Here is a 21,929-nt window from a genome sequence, read left to right as displayed (position 1 = left end):
GTAGGGTGAGCTTTTCCAACACAAAGTTTAGGTCCCAAGCTGGGGTGGGAGCTCTTTTGGGTGGCCCTCTTAGGAACTGTTTTGATGAGAGGGTGCGAGAAAAAAGGTGGCTCTGTGCTGAAATGAGCAGACATGGCAGAGGCATGAATTTTAATAGAAGAGAAGGATAGACCCTTGTGTACTAGGTCTGCCAGGTACGCCAGGATGAGAGGTATGGTAGGCTGTGCCATTCCGGTTCCCTTAGCCTGGATCCAGGTGCAAAACCTTTTCCACTTGCCAGCATAAGACTTTCTAGTGCTGTGACAGCTGGCCTCACGTATAACATCTAGAACTGGTTTGCTTAGACTGACAGCTTGAGGAGAGGACAGAGAATAAGCCAGTTTGCCAGATTGAGGGTCTGCAATTGGGGATGCATGAATTTTCCATTTCTCTGGGTCAGGAGTGTTGGGATCTGAGGTAGGTGCCATAGTGGCAGGGGTGACAGGCTGCGCAGCTGTGGGTACCAGTGCTGCTGTGGCCTGTCTGGGGCAATCAGGATTGTCCTGAGTTTTTCCTCCCTTATTTTGAGAAGTACCCTTGAAATGAGTTGTAGAGGGGGAAACGCATAGACCAAGAGGTTTACCCACTGGAAGGATAGAGCATCCACTTTCCAGGCCTTGCTGTGAGGGTTCCCTGGTGCAGAATTTGCTGAGCTGATGATTGGAGTGGGAGGCAAAGAGGTCTACCTTCGGGGTGCCCAATTTCTGGGTTACAAGGGTGAAGGTTCTTTGGTCTAGCTGCCACTTGTGCAGGTCTAGCAGGTTTCTGCTTAGGTTGTCTGCCAGAGAGTTTAGAGAGCCTGGCAGGAATTGTGCTAACGGGTGTAGTTGCATGGCTGTGGCCGTGTACCAAAGGGTCATGGCAAGCCTGCACAGAGGATAAGAGTGAGTCCCCCCCCTGCTTGTTGATGTACCACATCACTGTGATGTTGTCTGTTTCGATTAGCAGAGGCCCCGGGGAGAGTAGGGGGTCTGAAAGCTGTCAGGACATGCTGAACAGCTAACCTCTCTTTTTGGTTGACGTGCAGATGTATTTTATTTGGGCTCCATTGGCCCTAAATGCACCTGCCGTGCAGGTGTGCACCCCAAGCCTAGTCTGAGGAGTCTGTGGTGAGGGTCTGAGAAGCGTGGGGTAGTGAGAAGGGAAGTCCTTTGTTGTGGCAGCATGCTGCTGCCCACCAAAGAAAATCTTTCCTTAGACAAGGTATCATTGATATAAGAGTTTCCAGGTCATGAGAGTGCGGACACCAAAGGCTTTTTAGGTACCATTGTAGTTTCCTCATATGCAGTCTTGGCATATGGAATGAGTAGAATGCAGGAGGCTATGAACCCTAGAGCTTGCAGGACTTTCCTTGCAGATAACTGGCTCCTGGTGGCTAGTTGAGAGAAGCAGGTTGTCAGGTAGGTTAGTTTTTAAGGAAAGCCATCTGGGGTACTGTTTCCAGGCTTGCTCCCAGGAATATAATTTTGTGTGTGGGTACTAGTTTTGATTTCTTTTCGTTGATAGTATACCCCAGGGAGGTCAGTAGGTTCTTTACAATGGTCAGGTGCTTCAGCAGCTTTTCCTGACTGTCTGCCTGAATCAGGCAGTCTAAGTATGGGTAAATTTGAATATTTCTTTGCCTACAAAAAGCAATGGCAGGAGCCAGACACTTTGTGAAAACTCTGGGAGCAGTGGATAAGCCAAAGGGAAGCACAGATAACTGAAAGTGCAGTGATCCTGCTTTGAAACACAGGTACTTCCTGCACGATTCCCTGATTGAGATGTGTAGGTAGGCCTCTTTTAGGTCTAGGGTGGCTAACCAAACATCCTTGGAAAGCATAGGAAGAAGCTACTGGAGGGTGAGCATTTTGAATTTTGGTATCACCAGAAAGGGGTTTAGAATGGATAGGTCAAGTATGTATGGGGTGCCATGTACCCTCTTTTCTGGGTACCAGGAAGAGTCTGGAGTAGAAACCTTGGCCTGTCTGTTCTGCAGGAACATGCTCTATTGCCCTCAGAGAGGAGGGAAAGGATTTGCTTTTTGTCCTCTGCTCACTGGTTTGGAGGAAGATCTGGGAATCCTTTTGGGGTTGGCAGAGTATGAAAATAAAATGTGTATCCCTGGGACACTATGTTGAGGACCCATTGGTCGTTGGTAATGGTGGTCCAGTTGCTTTGGTGGAAGGAGAGTTTTCCTCCTAGGGGCAAGTGCAGGTGGGCAGAGGGAGGGGGTGGAAGTGTAAAGTCACTGTGAGCTCTTACCATAAGGGGGTGGCTTTGCACTCCTTGATTTTGAAGAGAAGGAACTCCACTGCTTAGATCTCTGCATTCCCTGGGGCTATTGTCGGGAGGGGGGGCTACTTCCCCTGGGTCTGGGCTGAGCTGACCTGGGGGGGGGGCAGGAAAAGGACCAGTGCTTGGAGGGGTAATGCCTGCTGAACCTCGGTGGCTGGACCTGTAAGAAGTCTTTAACTGTCTGCATAGATTTAGCTTTTTCTTCCATCTTTTTTAGGAAATCTTCTGCCTTGGTGTCAGATAAGTTGTCTTTGTGCAAGGGTGCGTCCAGTAATTTGGATTTGACATGGTCTGGCAAAGTCTGTTCCTTAAGCCAAGCATGTCTTCTAAGTACAGAACCAGTAACTGCTGCCATGCAAGATGCTTCTAGGGCATCAAAACCACATTGTCAGGTGTGCTTAGTTACTTGACTTGCAGAATGCATTAACTCTTGTAACTCTATTTTCAGCACAAGCAGGGAAAGAAGATATTTTTTGTTTGAGGAGTTCCATGGTATGTTGCTTATATTTCAGCATGTGGAACTGACAAGTTAATGCTCTAATAGCAAGAGTAGCAGATATTTTTTTACCCCATCTGCCTAATGCTCGGGAATCCCTATCTGAGGGTGGGATTCTTAGCTGAAGTTGCTTTGATTCCTTTAGGTCCTTGAGAGATTACCTTGGGGTCAGCAGTAGGATTTTTGAAAAGAAATTTTTGAGAGTCAGGGACTCTGCAGTACCTGTCAGGTTTCCTGGGAGCAAGAGGGAAGGTCTCAGGGGTCAGACAGGATTCCATAAAAACATCATCCACAACATTCGGGACAGGAGAAATGGCCAGATGTCTGTGGTGCGGAAGATCTAAAAATTCCCCAAGTCTCTTTTTTTGACTGAGGATAGTCCTGACATTTCCACTGGAAATGCTCCCTTAAAGTATGTAGGGTTTCCCCAAAAGAAAAGTCCTTGGGTGGGGAGGCTGAAGAGATAAATTCCTCTGCATCAGAATCCTCATAAGCAGAGAGGGGTTGCATATCTTCATATTCAGATGCATCAGAGTCATCAGACTCCTGTTCAGATAAAACTACTGGGGACAAGTCTCTTTTTCTTTTGGAAGGGGTAGCATGGCTTCCCCTGATAAGCACTACAAGGTCTTCCACCATTTTAAGCGTTTGAGACTGAGGCAAGGAAGCAGGGTCCTGAGCTTGTGTCATCGTTTTTTTGAGGGTGGTTCATACCCTGGGCCTTAGAAACTTGGTAGTTTTTGAAAGAACTGTAGACACGAAAGAAGTCACCAGTCTGTGTCAAGTATCGGTAGTGTAAAGTACTTCCTTGGAAGCCGGTGCCTGCTCAGTGGCTTCGGACCCATCCAAGGTAGAGACATCCACAGGATCCTTAGTCAAAGAAGAGTCTCGCGGCATACCTGACTCCGAAAGGGTCTCGGTAGCGGCCTGCGAATACACAGAAGTGGGCATCAGGGACTGTGAAAGCGCCTCACTGAGGACCAGGGAGCTGCCAACTAGCTTAACGGAAGCATCCTCGTCAGTTTTGGACCTGCGTGGTCTGTCTCTGTCTTTATTCTTACCATTTATTTTTGAAGATCGATTGTCGGATGGCTTACCGAAGCCATATCAGAATTAGAGGACTGAGAGTGAAAATATCTAGCTACAATAAGGACCCAATGACTTATAGTTCTGGCGTTGAACAAAGCACAAAAGTGACAGCAGGGGAAGTCGTGGTCTGGGCCTAAACAAGTGATACAGTAGGAATGAAAGTCTCGGTATGGTATTTGCTTTCCACAGGTGGAACAATTGTTAACTTTTTCTGACATCGGTTACAGCAAGAAAAAAGGATCCTCAACGGGGCTTAGCTTTAGAAGACCTCAACTTCAATTTGGAAACGAAAAACTCAGGTAGCGGCTGACCGGCACCCATGCGAACTGCTTCGGCTTTGGGCTCCTTGGCAAGAAAGACTGATGCAATGGCATCGGCTGCTTGTTTTTATACCACTGATGACCTGTCATTGGTCCCGGAGTGACAGCAACCGATGCAGAAATACTAAGCCTCTGGTAATTGGGCCGACTGAGGGCTACCCTGGCAGGGATAACCCAAATATGATGACTGCAACAGTGAAACACGAAGAACATCAGACATTTTAAGGACTAGTTTGTTTTGTACTCCAAGTCACAGACACTTACCTGTTTCACTGACCGGTTACATTTAGAGAAGATGAAATATTAATGAAACACTCTTACTTTGCTCTGCATGCTAAGGACAAAGAAGTGTACTGCATACAATCATAATAATAATGGCAATAATTACACATTACTATTATTAATCATACAGCAGGAAACAGCCCTGCTTCAATTTGTACATGGGTCAGCCAAATTCTGTACAAGGGTTTACTACAGGTCTTCCCTCCCAAGGAATCTCTTTTACATTCCTTATCACAAGCATAAGCCTGAACATTTACAAAGGCATATTTTCAAGTGTGTTTAGGGGGAAAATTACCCAGCCACTGGGGATGCACAAGCCAGTGCATTTTTTTGTGCCGATCCCAAGCCCGGATAAATGGGGAGGGTTGCGTCAGGAAGGGCATCCGGCATAAAATTTTGCCAAATCATACATGCGGACAACAGTACAGATCTACATACCGGATCAGTCAAGGCCTGGGTTAACAACAACCGCCACCAGTACTGTTGGCCAACAGGGTGCTGGCAGAAATTGGACTACTGTTGGCCAAAGGAGGAGAAGAGGGGAAGGCATGGCTGAAGACAGGTAAAGGCTAGGACTGTGGTAGTGAGGTTCGGAACTTTGAATGTTGGCAGTATGACTGGTATAGGGACAGAAATAGCTGATAAGAAGGACAGAAGGAAGGTTGGTTATTGTGTGTGTAAGAGATCAGATGGAAGGTGAGCAAGGCTAGGTGTATTGGAGGAGGTTTCAAATTGTTTTATCATGGTGTGGATGGGAGGAGAAATTGGATAGGGGTTATCCTGAAGGAACAGTATGCTAAGAGTGTTTTGGAGGTGAAAAGAGTGTTGGATAGAGTGATGTTTATGAAGCTGGAAATTGATGGTGTAATGATGAATGTTGTTAGTGCATATGCTCCAGAGGGTGTGCGATGGATGAGAAAGAAAAATTTTGGAGTGAGTTGGAAGAAGTGGTGATGACTGTACCCAAGGGTGAGAGACTGGTGATTGGAGCAGACTTCAATGGGCATGTTGGTGAAGGGAACAGAAGGGATGAGGAAGTGATGGGTAGATATGGTGTTAAGCAAAGGAATGCAGAAGGTCAGATGGTAGTGGATTTTGCGAAAAGGATGGACATGGCTGTGGTGAACATGTATTTTAACAAGAGGGAGGAGCATAGGGTGACATACAAGAGTGGAGGGAGATGCACACAGGTGGATTACATCTTATGTAGAAGGGCCAGTCTAAAGGAGATTGGAGACTGTAAAGTGGTGACAGGGGAAAGTGTAGTTAGGCAGCATAGGATGATAGTTTGTAGGATGACATTGGTTAGCAAGAAGAGGAGAAGGAGTGTGAGGGCAGCACCAAGGATCAAATGGTGGAAATTGAAAAAGAGTAATTGTGATGTGGACTTCAGGGAAGAGTTAAGACAGGCACTGGGTGGCAGTGAAGAGTTACCGAATAGCTGGGTAACTACATCAGAGCTAGTAAGAGAGATGGCTAGAAAGGTGCTTGGTGTGACATCTGGAAAGAGGAAGGAGGACAAGGAGACCTGGTGGTGGAATGAAGAAGTACAGGAGAGTATACAGAGAAAGAAACTGGCAAAGAAGTGGGATTGTCAGAGAGATGACGAAAGTAGACAGGAGTCAAAGGAGATGAGGTGCATGACAAAGAGAGAGGTGGTGAAGGCTAAGTATAAGGCGTATGAAGATTTGTATAACAGGTTGGACACTAAGGAGGAAGAAAAGGACCTCTGCCAATTGGCTAGACAGAGGGACTGAGCTAGTAAAGATGTGCAGCAGGTAAAGGTGATAAAGGATAATGAGGGAAACATACTCACAAGCGACGAGAGTGTGTTGAGCAGATGGAAAGAGTACTTTGAGGGGCTGATGAATGAAGAGAATGAGAGGGAGAGAAGGTTGGATGATGTGTGGACAGTGAATCATGAAGTGCAGTGGATTAGCAAGGAGGAAGTAAGGACATCTATGAAGAGGATAAAGAACGTAAAGGCTGTTGGTCCAGATGACATACCTGTGGAAGCATGGAGGTGTTTAGGTGAAATGGCAGTGGAGTTTTTAACTAGATTGTTTAATGAAATCTTGGAAAGTGAGAGGATGCCTGAGGAATGGAGAAAAAGTGTTTTGGTACCGATTTTTAAGAATAAGGGTGATGTGCAGAGCTGTAGTAACTACAGAGGAATTAAATTGATCAGTCACAGCATGAAGTTATTGGAAAGAGTAGTGGAAGCTAGGTTAAGAAGGGAAGTGTTAATTAGTGATCAGCAGTATGGTTTCATGCCAGGAAAGAGCACTACAGATGCAATGTTTGCTCTGAGAGTGTTGATGAAGAAGTACAGAAAAGGTCAGAAGGAGTTGGATTGTGTCTTTGTGGACTTAGAGAAAGCATATAACAGGGTGCCTAGAGAGGAGTTGTGGTATTGTATGAGGAAGTCGGGAGTGTCAGGGAAGTGTGTAAGAGTGGTACAGGATATGTACAAAGGTTGTGTGACAGCAGTGAGGTCTGCGGTGGGAGTGATGGATGCATTTAAGGTGGAGGTGGGATTACATCAAGGATCAGCTCTGAGCCCTTTCTTATTTGCAATGGTGATGGACAGCTTTACAGACGAGAATAGACAGGAGTCCCCATGGACTATAATGTTTGCAGATGACATTATGATCTGTAGTGAGAGTAGGGAACAGGTGGAGGAGACCCTGGAGAGGTGGAGATATGCTCTAGAGAGAAGAGGAATGAAGGTCAGCAGGACTAAGACAGAATATAGGTGTGTAAATGAGAGGGAGGATAGAGGAATGGTGAGGATGCAGGGAGTAGAGGTGGTGAAGGTGCATGAGTTTAAATACTTGGGATCAACAGTTCAGAGTAATGTTGTGCATGGAAGAGAGGTGAAGAAGAGAGTACAGGCAGGATGGAGTGGGTGGAGAAGAGTGTCAGGAGTGATTTGTGACAGACGAGTACCAGTAAGAGTGAAAGGGAAGGTCTACAAGAGGGTAGTGAGACCAGCTATGTTATATGGGTTGGAGACAGTGACATTGACAAAAAGGCAGGAGTCAGAACTGGACATGGCAGACTTAAAGATGTTAAGATTTGCACTGGGTGTGACTAGGATGGACAGGATTAGAAATAAGTATATTAGAGCGTCAGCCTGGTTTGGAGACAAGTCAGAGAGGCAAGATTACATTGATTTGGACATGTGCTGAGGAGGAATGCAGAGTATATTGGGAAAAAGATGCTAAGGATGAAACTGCCAGGTAACAGGAAAAGAGGAAGGCCTAAAATGAGGTTTATGGATGTGGTGAGAGAGAACATGTAGATGGTTGGTGTGACAGGGCAAGATGCAGAGGACAGGAAGAAATGGAAATAGATGATCCACTGTGGCGAACCCTAATGGGAGTAGCCGAAATAAGTAATAGTAGTTTAGGGGGAAAATGAAAAGTCTACAACTGCTAATTTTCCAGACATGTCTGTGTATACAGCACTTGTGTATGGTTATGTTGTGAGAAATGTCAGTACGTTTGGACAGATAAATTTTCTTTTTTTTTAGCTTTCAGCAATTAGCATAACCACATTAAAATCTAACTACATGGCATAACTGCCCTGCACCAATGAAATACTCACCCATCCTATACCACCCTATTAACAGCTATGCCTCTTGAGTACCTGAGCATTTACATTAAAACAGATATACGCTGTAGCTACTTGTAGTTTAAGGAAGTCTTAGCAGTTCTGGAAAAGATAATTGGGGATGGGTTAAATATTAGCCTACAATACAAAAACATTGCACATTACTTGAAAAGTAACTTTTTAAATCAGCATACCTGCTGCTGAATAAAATAAAATGTCTTCACTCTAAAGCAATCTTTTTTTTTAATAAGCACTTATAATTAGGAATAGAATGCTTTGCCAAGGAGCACTACATGGAATACTTCCCTCAAACAATGTTTTGAACAAACTTTTCTTTTACTCTGTGGACTGGGCAACCTTGGTGCGAGGAGGGAAGGTGCTAATTACTTTAAAGCAATGGGGGCTGCAAGCAGTAACTGAATTGGTGGACTATATCACAGTGGAGGTCATATTTGAGTACATAGCTCTTAACCTTCCATCTCCAAAACGAGGAACACTAGCCCTCATAATGTGGAACAAATTGGCAAAATGTGGAACACATACTAATGGCTTACTAACAACTTCAACTAGGAAGGCCATAGGATGGTTAACATACACTGGTTTTACTTATAAAGAAGATCTTTTAATGAATTAATATGATTCATTTCTATTTACCATGGATTTCCCTTAAAAAAAAATTCCTAACACTGAATGTGTGACAGAGTCTTTCAATGTGGAACATTGAGGAACTTTGAGGAACATGACCTTTTTAAGACCCCAAATGAGGTACGTTCCATAACCGAGGCCACAATCCTCTCAATATGGAAAATATCCTACGTTATACCACTCTATAAAGGCGGCACATCCACAGAACTATCAAACTACAGACCAATAGCCATGCTATCACCACTTGCCAAAATTATGGAAAAGTGTGTGCATAACCAACTAATGTCCTATCTCACCCAGAACAAACTACTAACAGACTCCCAACATGGATTTAGACCCCATCACAGTATGACCACTGCCCTCCTTTCTTTTACCGAAAAAATAAACCTTAACCGGAATAACAAAAAAAATCCTCTGCTCTCTTTCTGGACCTGTCGAAAGCCTTCGACATGGTAAACCACCAGCTACTTCTCCACACTCTGGAAACCCTGCATCTAGATAATCCAGCTCTTGACTGGTTTCAAGCCTACCTCACTGGCAGACAACAAGCAGTAATGTGGCAGAACAAGCTCTCCTGCATGCTACCAAATACCACAGGAGTTCCTCAAGGCTCCATATTAGGACCTCTTCTCTTTTCAGTCTTTATAAATGACTTCCATACAGTTATCCCTGAAGCCACCTGTATTCAGTATGTAGATGACTCAACTATGTTCCAATGCCTCTCTAGAAAACCTATTAACTACAACCCAGCACAGTTTTACAACAGTCGAAAACTGGCTCGCCAACCATCACCTGATCTTAAACCCAAATAAAACCAAACTACTTCTCTTCTACCCAACTAATAAACCACCTACCACACACTTTACTATACAATCCAACAATGGGACCATTATCTCCCCTGACACCTATGCAAAGCTACTAGGAGTAAACATTGACAATAAACTCAGATTTGACATGCATATCAACCAAACCATTAAGTCAGTAAACAAGAAACTTGGGACCTTATACAGGATAAAAACCTTCCTAACTCCAACTGCCAGAGCAGCCACTGCCCGCTCACACCTTCTCTCTACCCTACTATATGCCTCTCCTGTGCTTTCTAACCTTAACAAATCTGACCTAAACAAACTCTCATCTTGTTATAATCATATTGCCAGATTTGTAACTGGCTTGCCCTACAGAACACACCATTGTATTAACCTGAAAAAACTTGGCTGGATAGAACTTCCAAATCTTCTCCAGCAGTACCAACTCATAGAAGCATTTAAAATCCTTAAACAACATGAGAACACCCCTGCTCTAAAAAACATAATAATTCCTTACACCAATCTAAGTTGCCTTCGCTCAGCAAAAAGACTCCTTGTCCAAACAATTAAATCTTACAACCTAGGTGGTGACGCTCTGTTTGCCAATACCACTGGAAAAATATGGAACTCCCTCCCCAACAACCTCATGCTTATAACTTCACTAGTTCAATTCAAAAAGAGTCTAAAACTCCATTATAAGTCACATTGGCTTTGTCCTTGCACAAACCCAGACTAGCTCTTTGCAGTAAACCAAGCCCATACTAGTTCTTAGCATTAGCCAATCCCAAAAAGAACAACCTAGAGAGGGGATATCTAACCCCAAAAGAACAATGAATGTTAGCCAAACTCTAAGCTATAATTTGTCCTAATGACTTTGCTAGCATGTTATTAATGCACAGTATAATGAACTGTAGTATTCTGCATTTGCTAGAGCATGGTAGTTTATGATAGTATGTAAATTGTTTTTTTCTTTTTCATTTTTGTTCATCTTAAACTCTATTTTGTAACTATCTGTCATTGTAACTCTGTTGGAGCTTTTCTCCCCGGGCCTCCGCTGAAAATGGACATGTATCCAGTCGGTCTATCCCGGTCAACAAATGTAAAATAAAATAAATAATAAAATAAATGTTTGAGTATGGTTGCAATTTTAACAAAAAAACCTGCCATACACTACTGCACAAGCTAGGAAATCTTCTAGCAGTAGTTTTCCTCTTCAGAGTACATGCCAGAACTAGTTTGACTGAGTTAATTTCATGCAATTGAGGTGGTTAAATAGGTTATGCTATAATACTATTAAACCCAATACCATCAAGCACAGAATTGCTTGGCCCTGGCTGCACAAAACTACATATTTGAGTATGCATATGATGTAAACTTATGTATTCTCACGCAAGCAAGTTTCACGCAAGGATAACATGTGAAGACTAAGGAAAAGAGGCAATCCCCTTATTTTATTATACTCAATTTAAGGTAACTTAAATTCAGTGAAAAGTACAGTACTTCAACTTTTACCATGTTAAATTTTCTTCTGTTTTCTTCACTATAAAATCTTCTGCTAAAATGACCATTCTGTACTACCAGTCTGTAGTCTGGCAATCCAAAAGAGGAAATGTAAACTAGAAGGAATGACTTTAAAAAATCCAATTATCATAGCTTAATTAGTATTGAGGGTAAACCTTAACAGAACACCTATGTCCTGACAGTGAAGAGGCAAATGTTAAGCAAGCAGCAATGCCAGACAGGGTGTGTGTTAACGCCTGCCCAGGGGTGTTATGAGGCCCGATGCCACACCCTTGGAAGGGCGTTAATTACACATTAACACAACCTGGAGGGCATTATTGCGCTTAGCCAATGGGCTCGCTGTAAAATTGTTTTACTTGCTTATTTATTTTTTAAGTACTATATTATTTTTTATACAATTCTTAATGTAAAATAGTTCCTCCGCCTACTGTTTCAAACTTACTGTAGTATATGAGAATGGTGTTGGGAGAAGCATTTTACATCAAATATATATAAAAAAATAATATAGCGCTTAAAAAAATAAGCAGGTGAAACAACAATTTTACATACAGCCCATTCTCTCTTCCATACACAGTCTCCTCTGGTTTTATACACATATTTACTCACACAAGGTCTGTCTCACCTCTTTCTCAATCTCTCACAGTCTCCAGCTGCCTTCATACACACACTCAGACACACACGTCTCTTTGCTTTCATGCACTCATTCACACACACACATGCAGACAGTAACACACACATGATTGCTCTCTCTCTTACATACATACACTCTCAGATATATGCTGCATTTTCTTTTTTTTTTTTCTCTTTTTATTTTAAACTCGCTAAACAGCAAAAGCGCTGCTTAGCGAGTGTAAAATAATGGCTCGCTCACTCTCACTGACATGCACGCATTCACACACAGCCAAACACACACATAGCTTTTTGTCTTCTTTTTTTCTATTTTATACTCGCTAAACAGCAAAAACGCTGCTTAGCAAGCGTAAAATAATGGCGGCTGTTCCGTTTCCTCAGTCTGAACTCCACGGTGGCTTGATAATCTGCCGTGAAGTGGTGGACTCATTTTCCACCGGGCATTACTTGTACATTAATACCCTGTCGGAGAACGCTCATTCTCCAATCAGGTGTATTGATGTACAGTTTGCCCATTGTCTAACAGGTTTTAGAGAATGGACGTTGCTGTTTAGAGAGTGGAAAATTAAGACACAAAGTAATTACAAAAAAAAAGAAAAATGTGTGTGATTTGTTTACGTGTGTGTAAAAAAGCAAACTGCCACTATTCTTATGATCACTAAACAGTGTTGCTGTTTAGCGATCATTAAAGTTAAAACAAAATTAAAAAAGTGCATGTGAGTGAGAGAGAGATTGCAGACTGAAGCAGGTATTCCATTAGGAAGGACTAACTTTACATGACAGCAAATGACCTTGAAAAATGGGGGAGGGTAAGTTGCTATACCTTCCATATATTTTTTTTTTGGTGGGGGAAAGAGAAGCAATATCTTCCATTCATTGATTTGCACCTAAGAAGACCTCTAAGGATGCCTTCACTGGAAGTTCATGTTGAGTGTAGGGTGTGAGTGTGTGTGTATATGTGTGTGTGAGTCTGTATGTGTTTCCCAATTTATGTGGCCTTCTGCGTATACGTCTGGTGCTTATAAATGCCCATGTGTATGTGTGTGTGTGTGTGTGTGTGTGTGTGTGTGTGTGTGTGTGTGTGTGTGTGTGTGCATTAAATACTTAACATAACTTAAATTTTTGATTTAAAATGCTTCCTCCAACAATTATAAATGCTACATCAAGTTTGAAATATTAGGCGGATGAACGATTTTGCATCAAAAATACAAAAATAATATATTTATCATAGTAAAAAACAAAAAAAAAAAACAAAAAGAAACAAACAGAAAGTAGCTTAACACATTGTCCAATCTCTAAGCACAGTAATGCCCTCCACCTGCAGCATCAGGACACTGAACACCCCTGGATGTGCATTACTTCTGCAGTAACACATACCCTGCTGGTCATATTGCTTGCATATTTATGTTTATACATTAATCTACAGGAACTAGAGAGCCGCGGTGGTGCAGCGGTAGCGTTGTCACCTCACAGCAAGAGGTTCTCCCGTTCGATTCTCAGCTGGAGTGCCTTCTGTGTAGAGTCTGCATGTCCTCCTCATGGTCGAGTGGCGTACGAAAGACATGTGTGAATGGGCGTGCCTTCGTTGAAGGATGGCCGTCTGGCTTGCACCTTGGCACCATAAAAATCGACTGCCAATCATTAGCGGACCAGAGTTCCACTGTGGCGACCCCTAACTGGGAAAAGACGAAAGAAAACAACAACATTAATCTACAGGAACTAGTAACAAAACAAAACCAAAAGTGGACATAATTTGTTTCAGGAAGACATAAACATGTTCCACAATTTATTTTCAAGATGCAGTAATGGAACTTAAAATACCATTATTCAATCATTATCTTTAAAAATACTACCCTGGAAAATGTCATTAAAATACATCCATCACATGTCTGTTACAGCTGCAACAAGGACAAAAATACCCTTATATGCTGCTGTATAAACGGTAAACATCCAAAAGAGAGAGTCACCACATCCTCCTCCTTTTTACAGGAGAGTCTTGGATAGATACAGAAAAAAAGATAAAGACATTACTGCAGCTGCTGCTGCAGGAAATAATACATGTCTATGTACAAACCATAACATAATATGAAATTAACCAAACAACTAAAATCTGACAACAGTCACTGTTAATTTCAGTAAACAAAACACTATTTATATTGTTAAGGTTGGGAGTTGGTCTCCAGAATTCACTGCTGATACAAATGTTACACTTTGGGCATCTGCAAAGTGGCATCACCAGCCCACTATATATGTATTATATTTTTATTTATTACATTGATATAATGCTTTTTTACAGATTGTATATGTAATGTTTACATTTCATCAGTTGTGTCTATTATATATGCCTATTTATAACTACATTGTTTTTATGTGCATTTCTATTGGTAGATGTTTTTCACACTGGGTTTATAAGCTAGGACTGTTTTATTCTTCTTCACCTCTGATGAATTCTAACCCCCCGATGAAAGCGCTTAATTTGTGCTGATCAATAAAAGGTTTTACTATGTTGATGGTGCTCACTGATACATTTTTTTTGTTTCCACTAGATAATGTCACTACACAAGTGCATATTTACTTTATTTTACATTTGTTTACCAGGCAAGAGACTGGGCAGATCCCATTTTCAGTGGAGGCCTGGGGAGAAAAGCTCCACATAGTAAACAATAGATAAAAAACAAAAAAAAAACATAGGCATACTGAAATTTGTAAGCATAAACATAATGAGAACTTTTAAACAATTGTAGAAGACATAAAACAAATTTTTAAAGATTACATAGAAAACATATATAATGAGAGGTTTAAAGAAATAATAGAAGATATGAGAATGAACGCATAATTTAAGGTAATTATAGAAGATAACACTAGAATGATAAGTGGTGAGGGATGATCAAATCTGTTAAGAATAAAATGTGAGCTAATAAGATAATTTCCTTTCCGGTTTTACATATTTTTCAGTACTGCAGTGCATAAGCTGTGACTAAACTAAACAAAAAAAGAACACTTAAATCAATAACGAAGTACTTATTTTGCCACAGCTATATAAACAAATATAGTCAGAAAAAAAATACAGAAAACAAAATACCTACAGGGACTGCAGTAATAATGCTACAGCATGTAGAGTTTTTCCTGCAATTACTAACAGTACATTGAATCAGGCATGTCTGCAATGGTTCTATATTCCAACACCAAAATGGGTAAACACTGAATGCTGTTTCAGTGACACAAAGAGCAAACTACAAATTAAGCGTATGTCCAGATCACACACTTTTTTCCCTAGGGAAAACAATCACTTGACCTTTGCTGTGAATTTGCCCTTTTCCCCATTGTAGTGCGATCTCGGAGTTGGTATATTTAGTTAGAGGGGTGTGAGGGGCAGAGCACCCCACTTTCTAATGTTTGAACTGGTGCGTCATGTCTGGTTGGCCTACCAATTTTTTTCCCTAGGACAAAAATCGATGATCTGGCTGTTCGCTTAACTTGTAGTTCGCTCTTTATGTGTTGCTGAAACTGCGTTCAGTGTTTAGCCATTTTGCTGTCGTAATATAGATCCATTTGAAACATCTCACAAACACTCAGTTTCACTTCCCAGCACCACCCTATTTTAAATACATGAGGCAAAAATCATCTAAAATAGTCACATCTTATCAACATTTTAAAATTGACTGCGTTATCTAGCAGTCCAGCCAGCTCGCATAGAAGCACTGCTTTAATGCTAGCAAAACACCTGGCAAAATAGCCACATCTAACCAACATTTTAAAAAAAATGACTGCTTTACTTAGCAGCTCAGCCAGCCCTCCTAGAAGAAACTGCTTTAATGCTGGTAAAACAGCTGCAGAAGATAGAAGGAAGGCATAGCTGCCTTTTTCGCATTGAGGAACTAGGCATTTAGGCTGTCAATAATTTTTTTTTAATTTATTTAACAGGCACACGGAATTGCACACATGCACACAACACATTCTGACCACCATATCAGATCCATTGAAGGGAAACTGGTCTCTCTTGTCTATCTTTAAAAAATATACCAATTATCCTAAAAATGGAGAGGCTGCTGACCAGCAGCATAAACACACTCTATCAGTCTTCAGTATCATTTACCCAAAGCACAGCATTTATCTACCTTTTGAGTGAAGAAGGGCTCAGGAAGACAATAACCGCTCATGACGTTCACAAGATTCACCAGGACATTATGAAAAACTTGATGCAACTTCTCGCCAATAATGGACAAAGACTGCTGTTCAGGCAGGCCTCCAGTGTATAGTTCAGCCTACAAAAAAAAATGTGCAATTAAAATCCAGAGCAGAGAAGCAATACAATAGTACAAAAGGCAGATCTAGAACACAAAGCAAAACACAACATGCAAATGGTCACTGTAGATACAGTTCTACAGCGGTGGTTAATATCCCATCAGTACCCACCACACAAGACAACCAGAAAGGCCACAGTAGCACAGAACCACACATGACAAGTACTCATTATTCACATTAAGACCTGAAATACACTTTGGCAATATTGGCAAACACAAATAAGGACATTACACTTCAAACAAAACAAAGCTGGCTTTTGCAAACAGCAGTCAATACAAAGTATGCCTTTGCAATACTAAAAAAAAATAAAAAGCAGACTTAGCCGAAGTTATTTCAAAAGAAGATGAAAAGAAATGGAAGGTCTCATCAACCCAAGGCACTGAGGTTGGGGATGTGACAGAGTACAAGGTAGGTTTTTGCATCATTTCACAACATAGTGTTCTAAAATATACAAAACAAGCCTTTGCAAAAATGTACAAACTAACAATAGGCTTTGTAAATTAAAACAGTTCATAATAATGCATTTCTAGTGCAATGGGGTACAGAATAAAAAAGGATTAAGCAAGGTGGAGATTTAAACAAGAGTTGCACAGTGTTTTTGACAGTTTACACGGTAAATAAATGAAAGATTAATGCAGTGCAGCATATCACAAGCTTCATGACTTATCCCAGCTATTCCAGTCTTGTTACTTCATATAAGAACTTTGGTAGTTACCTGCTTTTCTATACAAGAAATCAGATAACTGAGAATATATAAGCAATGGAAATATCAATGTGAAAAAAAAAACATGCACAATGGCTATGCATGGTGACCAGCATTAAGACATGTCTCACCTGTAACCGTTGTTCTCAGGCAGATGCACAACTGTCAGTCACATAATGGACAAGAACTGCTTATTAGAAAGTCTAAACTAAGCATCTACTTCTTGGGCAGTACCCACCTTCTTCTTCTTATATGGTACCCATTACCAGTACCCACCTTCTTCTTCTTGTACGTTACCCATTACCTACTGTGTCATGCAAGCTAGAAGCAAGCATTTCTGCATGCCCACCTGCAGAGATGCTGAGTGGATGAAGAAAAATGAAGATCAATCAACCTTTACATGATATCATTATCCATTGCTGCAGTAGTGATAACTTTGTGGAAAAATCCCCAAAGTATTTGAATCTTAGGGTGGTTAGACCTGAGAAGGAGTGAGTTGAAAGAGGTCCCCTAAGATAGCCAAGACAAAACTCTCCCTTGCCCTATAGGACAGATACTGTCACTTTCGTGTCTAGGATACAAATAAATGAGTCTTCATGGATTCTATTCAAGCAGCTTTATTTCATACAAACATATTACTACTATTGACTATTGACTAACCTAAATAACTTCTATACAACTAATGACTAAGATCTTGCATGCCCACTCCCTAGATGCTCCTTCAAAATGACTCTAGGTATTTGCACGTGTGGAATATATATATGTGCAAGTACAGCCTTGCATGCTTCTTAAAGACACAGCACACACTATGATCTACATCCTCCCTCTTTGAGAAATAGACCATGCAATTGTTATGAGACTGTTTGGCATCCAGAAATCACAGGTATCTTTTTAGCCATGCATTATACAATATTCAAACATGTAGGCATGTACAATCAAAGCCCATGTTGCTGTGTATTTCACACTTGGTTTAGATACTCATCCATATCGTGTGACATAAAATTAAGTGTTAACTTTAGCAACTGGAACAATTTCTGTAAAGTGATTAATTTGTGGAAAGTTCAAATCACTTTCTGAAATGGAGTCAGAATTCTGAACACATTCTGGGCTGGAAATAGTGCCCGACTCACTCTTTGATTTAGAGCCCACATCACAGATACAATGTTGTGACTGCAATGATGATGAGAATTCTGGTACAGGAAGAAGATGCCTGGGATTCCTTCTATACTCCATGCCTTCGGAAGTTACCAATCAAGATCTTGGCTCGGCACAAATGACTGAAATCTGTCCTATTCAATGAAATCCTTTTGTTGTCTGAATTCATACCATCTCTCTCCTTCCCTCAACGGATGAAGTAATCTGCTCGATCGGTCATAACTAGATTTCTGGATATTACGCTTCTTAAACAATTGAGCCTTGATGATTTTAGTGTTCTTTGACTTAGGCTGCAACAAACTTGAAGAAACAGGTAGCGTAGTTCTAGTTTGCTTGGAAAGTATTCTTTGAGCAGGTTAGCCAAGAATATCACCACGAGGTATGTTTTTGAGATTAAGTAAATTCAACAGCATATCAGTATTGTCAGACTTTGATCTTTCAACTAATTGCTTTGCACTCTGCAGGCTGATGATCAGTTTCAATCTGAATAACTTAACCATAAATATAATCATGAAACTTGGAGCATGTAAATACTGTTGCCAACAGTTCCTTTTCAATTTGAGCATACTGCATCTCAATTTGCATTAGTATTCTAGATGCATAGGCTACTGGTCTGCCCTCCTGAAGTGTAACTGCCCCTAGACCAAATTTTGAAGCATTAGAGGAAAGAGTAACTGGTTTGTTCACAGAGTATCTTAACGTAGGTGGGGTGGCAATTTTCTGCTTATGGCCTTCAAATGCCTTTTGATGATGCTCTAACCATGACCAAGCGACATTTTTGCACATGAGCTCTCTTAAAGATGCTGTCAACTCACTGAAGTCTGGTATAAATTTGCCTAAATTGGCCATGCCCAAAAAATGCTGTAGAGCTTGCACATTATCTGGTGCTGACATTTCAAGACTAGCTGCTTGTTTGGTCGGGTCTGGTCTCAAGCCTGTACTTGTAAACAAATGTCCTATGTACATAACTTCTGGAACTCTGAATTTGCACTTCAGAGGAGTGAGCTTCAAGTATACTCTGCGTGCTCTGTCTAGAACTTTCTTTTGGTTTCTGTCATGCTCTGCTGTGCCATTGCCTCCAACCAATAGATCATCTACTATTATGGCACATGGATAACCCAAAACAATTTGCTCCATTCCATGCTGGAAGACTTCACTTGCAGAATTTATTCCAAATGGCATCCTTGGGAATCTGTATCTGCCAAATGAGGTATCAAAAGTAGTTAGAAATGAGGATCTGCAATCTAGCATCACTTGCCAAAATTAACTCTTTGCATTCAAAACAGAAAATACAATGGCATTTGGATTAGAGCTGCAACCTCTTCAACTGTGCACATTGGATGATGCAATTATTTTAATGTTTTGTTCGGATCTCTTGTGTCAGTGCATATTCTGATTTCATCTGAGCTCTTTGTGAGTGGCTACCATGGACAACATCCATTCCGTTGGTTCTGTGACTGGACAATTCACACCTTGCTGCACCATTTTATCCAGCTGAGCCTTAACCTTATCTTGCATTGCTATTGGAACTCTTCTTGCTGGTATGACTACTGGAGTGACCTTTGGGTCTAACTTCATGGAATACACAACTGGAAGTCTGTCTAACTTGTCATGGAAGATATTGGCATACTCTGATAAAATGGCTTCTGAAAAACGGGAACTCAGAAATGCACTTATGTGATGGACTTCTTTAACAAAAGAAAGCAAGTTCATCCTCAAACTATCTTTGAGACCCAGTAAAGATTGCACTGGTCTTAGGACTACATAGAATAACAAGTCGTAACACTTCTTGACCAAATAACATGAAAGCGTCACTGAACCTTTGGTTTGAATTTCTTCACCTCCATAAGCAACAAGTCTTGCACTACTGGTTACATTGAGTTGTTTGTTAGCTATCACTCTAGCAAATGTGTATGCTGATATAACATTACACTTTGAACCAATGTCTACTCTGAGCTCTGTGGATTTTCCATTAATATTAACAGTACAAAATACTCGACTTCTTGTTAATAAGTTCACTGCATCAACTCTTTCACCAAGTACTGCTATACCAGCCACATAAAAAGCTGACTGCTTCTGCTCTACTTGATCAACTTGCTTCTTTGTGCGACCTTTCTTTACAACTGTGTGAGGATTACTTGATTTGCAAAACATTTGGAAATTATTCCATTTTTTTTACACTTGTGACATTGCTGACCACATGCTAAACACTTCTCTCTTTTAGATTCATGATTCACACCACAATAGCGATAGTTAAAAATAAAGCTAGATTTGGGTTTTGCTGATTCATACTTATACTGCACTCAGCTGGTGCTGGAGCTTGCATCTTTCTTAGAATTTTCTGGAAAGCTGCGTGCCTTCTTTGGAAACCCTGTAGCTGCCACATGCTTAGACCTACTCTTGTTTGCCAAGTGTTGCATACTATCTACATGTGCGCTGGAACCAACTGAAACCATGCTCTTGTCACTCGCAAGCATAATTTTGTGTTTTTCTGTCCCCTCATGGATTTGACAAATCTCTATGGGCTTGCTCAACGTTAAATCACTGTCACTAAGCAAAATCTCTCTCACAGCAGCACTGTTAACACCACATAACAACCTGCCTTTTATCAGCTCATCTTTTAAATTACCAAACGAACACGTCTTAGCTCTGTTTCTCAAGTCAGTTATATAAGCTGCAAATGCTTCCCCTGGTTTCTAATCTCATGTATAAAACAAATGGCTCTCTAATGTAATATTAATTTGGGGGTTACACATTTCTCTGAACTTGTGCTTCAAACACTAGAGATATTCCCTTGATTCAGCTTGTACAACAAAATGGTGGTCTGCACCGTCTCCTTCATATACTGTTGGTGCATACACAAACAAACACTGTCTTTTTATGGCCTCTGACCCAGCTAGGTTTAGCAAAATGAATGCCTTGGCGCGTGCATCTCTATCTTCATAAGCTGCTTGTATAAAACTATTGTACTCTTGTTCAAATATTCTCCAGTTCTCTGCAATATTCTGATCAAATACAAGTGGTAGGGGTTTTCGAAATCCGTCTGCCATATTTACACATACCAGCGAAGGGTTTTGCAAATAAGCATAAACATACACACATGCACATATGCCAGAATTAATGCCAGTAATTGTCCAACGCCTTTGTACTCTGAACTTATACCTTTGTTGGGCTTTCTGGAATTATGCGAATAAACAAACTCGTAGCACTTTCGAATAACTTCTCTGGCGTTTTGGTACTTTTGTAATATTATCGGTAAAGGCAGAAATGTTATAGTCATTTGCCATCATTTGCTAAAATAATTTATCATCATTTTAAGAAACATTCGAGAACTTTACAATGGGACTGAATAACTCACGAACACTGTGATACTCTTGTAACAGTGTCTTTTGTAAGAAAGCACCTCTTATCAGTGTAAGAAACATGCCAAGTAACTGCACAATGTGAATAAATCTATCATCTGTTGCCTTAAACTCAATAACTTTTTGAAGTAGTTGCACACTGCGAACAACTGCATACAGCACACTGAAATGTCCCTAAAATGGTGGTACCTTACTAGGCAACTTTTTACATTGCGAGAAGCACTCTGTAATGGCGTTACTTTGCGAACAGACACACCAAGCACAAGACACTTTTCAAAATGGCTATACTTTGACTGTATTACTTGAAGTACTTGCACTTTACACACAAACTCTGAAATACATGCACAGTAATAAGCACACACTGTAAGCACTTTTATACACTTTGAGATACTTCAAACAATTCTAGTTATACCCTTGATACAATACAAAGTTGTGGTTATGCCCAAATACAACACTTAGCCAAAACAGTCGCCTTGTTTTATTTTGCTCAATATGCCCTTTATTATTGTTTATTATATTATTTTTGCTCATTTAAGCCCTTTTCTTACCAAATATACTTTTCTTGCACTCATTTTATTCTAAACATGCCCAGCTTTGTCTTGAACATACTCATTCTGCTTTAAACATGCTTGTTTTTTGTTTTAAACATACTCGTTTTGTTTTACAGTCAATTGTTCTGTCGAA

The 21,929-nt window shown here is 40.8% G+C and overlaps 1 protein-coding gene across 1 annotated transcript in view; it reads right to left on the bottom strand.

Annotated features, from left to right (window-relative positions):
- ACACB (acetyl-CoA carboxylase beta) overlaps positions 1 to 21,929 on the bottom strand; it is a 1,510,375-nt gene that overhangs the window by 946,523 nt on the left and 541,923 nt on the right. The window contains exons 18-19 of the mRNA XM_044068517.1: positions 19,435 to 19,443; positions 15,839 to 15,985 (exon numbers count right to left, since the gene is read on the bottom strand). Of these exons, the coding sequence (XP_043924452.1) occupies positions 15,839 to 15,985; positions 19,435 to 19,443 (156 nt within the window). The remainder of the gene's footprint in view (positions 1 to 15,838; positions 15,986 to 19,434; positions 19,444 to 21,929) is intronic.

Source organism: Protopterus annectens, chromosome 4.part0 (genome assembly GCF_019279795.1).
Source record: "Protopterus annectens isolate FY-2018-M chromosome 4.part0, PAN1.0, whole genome shotgun sequence".
NCBI classification, from domain to species: Eukaryota; Metazoa; Chordata; order Ceratodontiformes; family Protopteridae; genus Protopterus; species Protopterus annectens.
The sequence above is the reverse complement of the archived record's forward strand: the minus strand, read 5'-3'. Positions and strand labels throughout refer to the sequence as shown.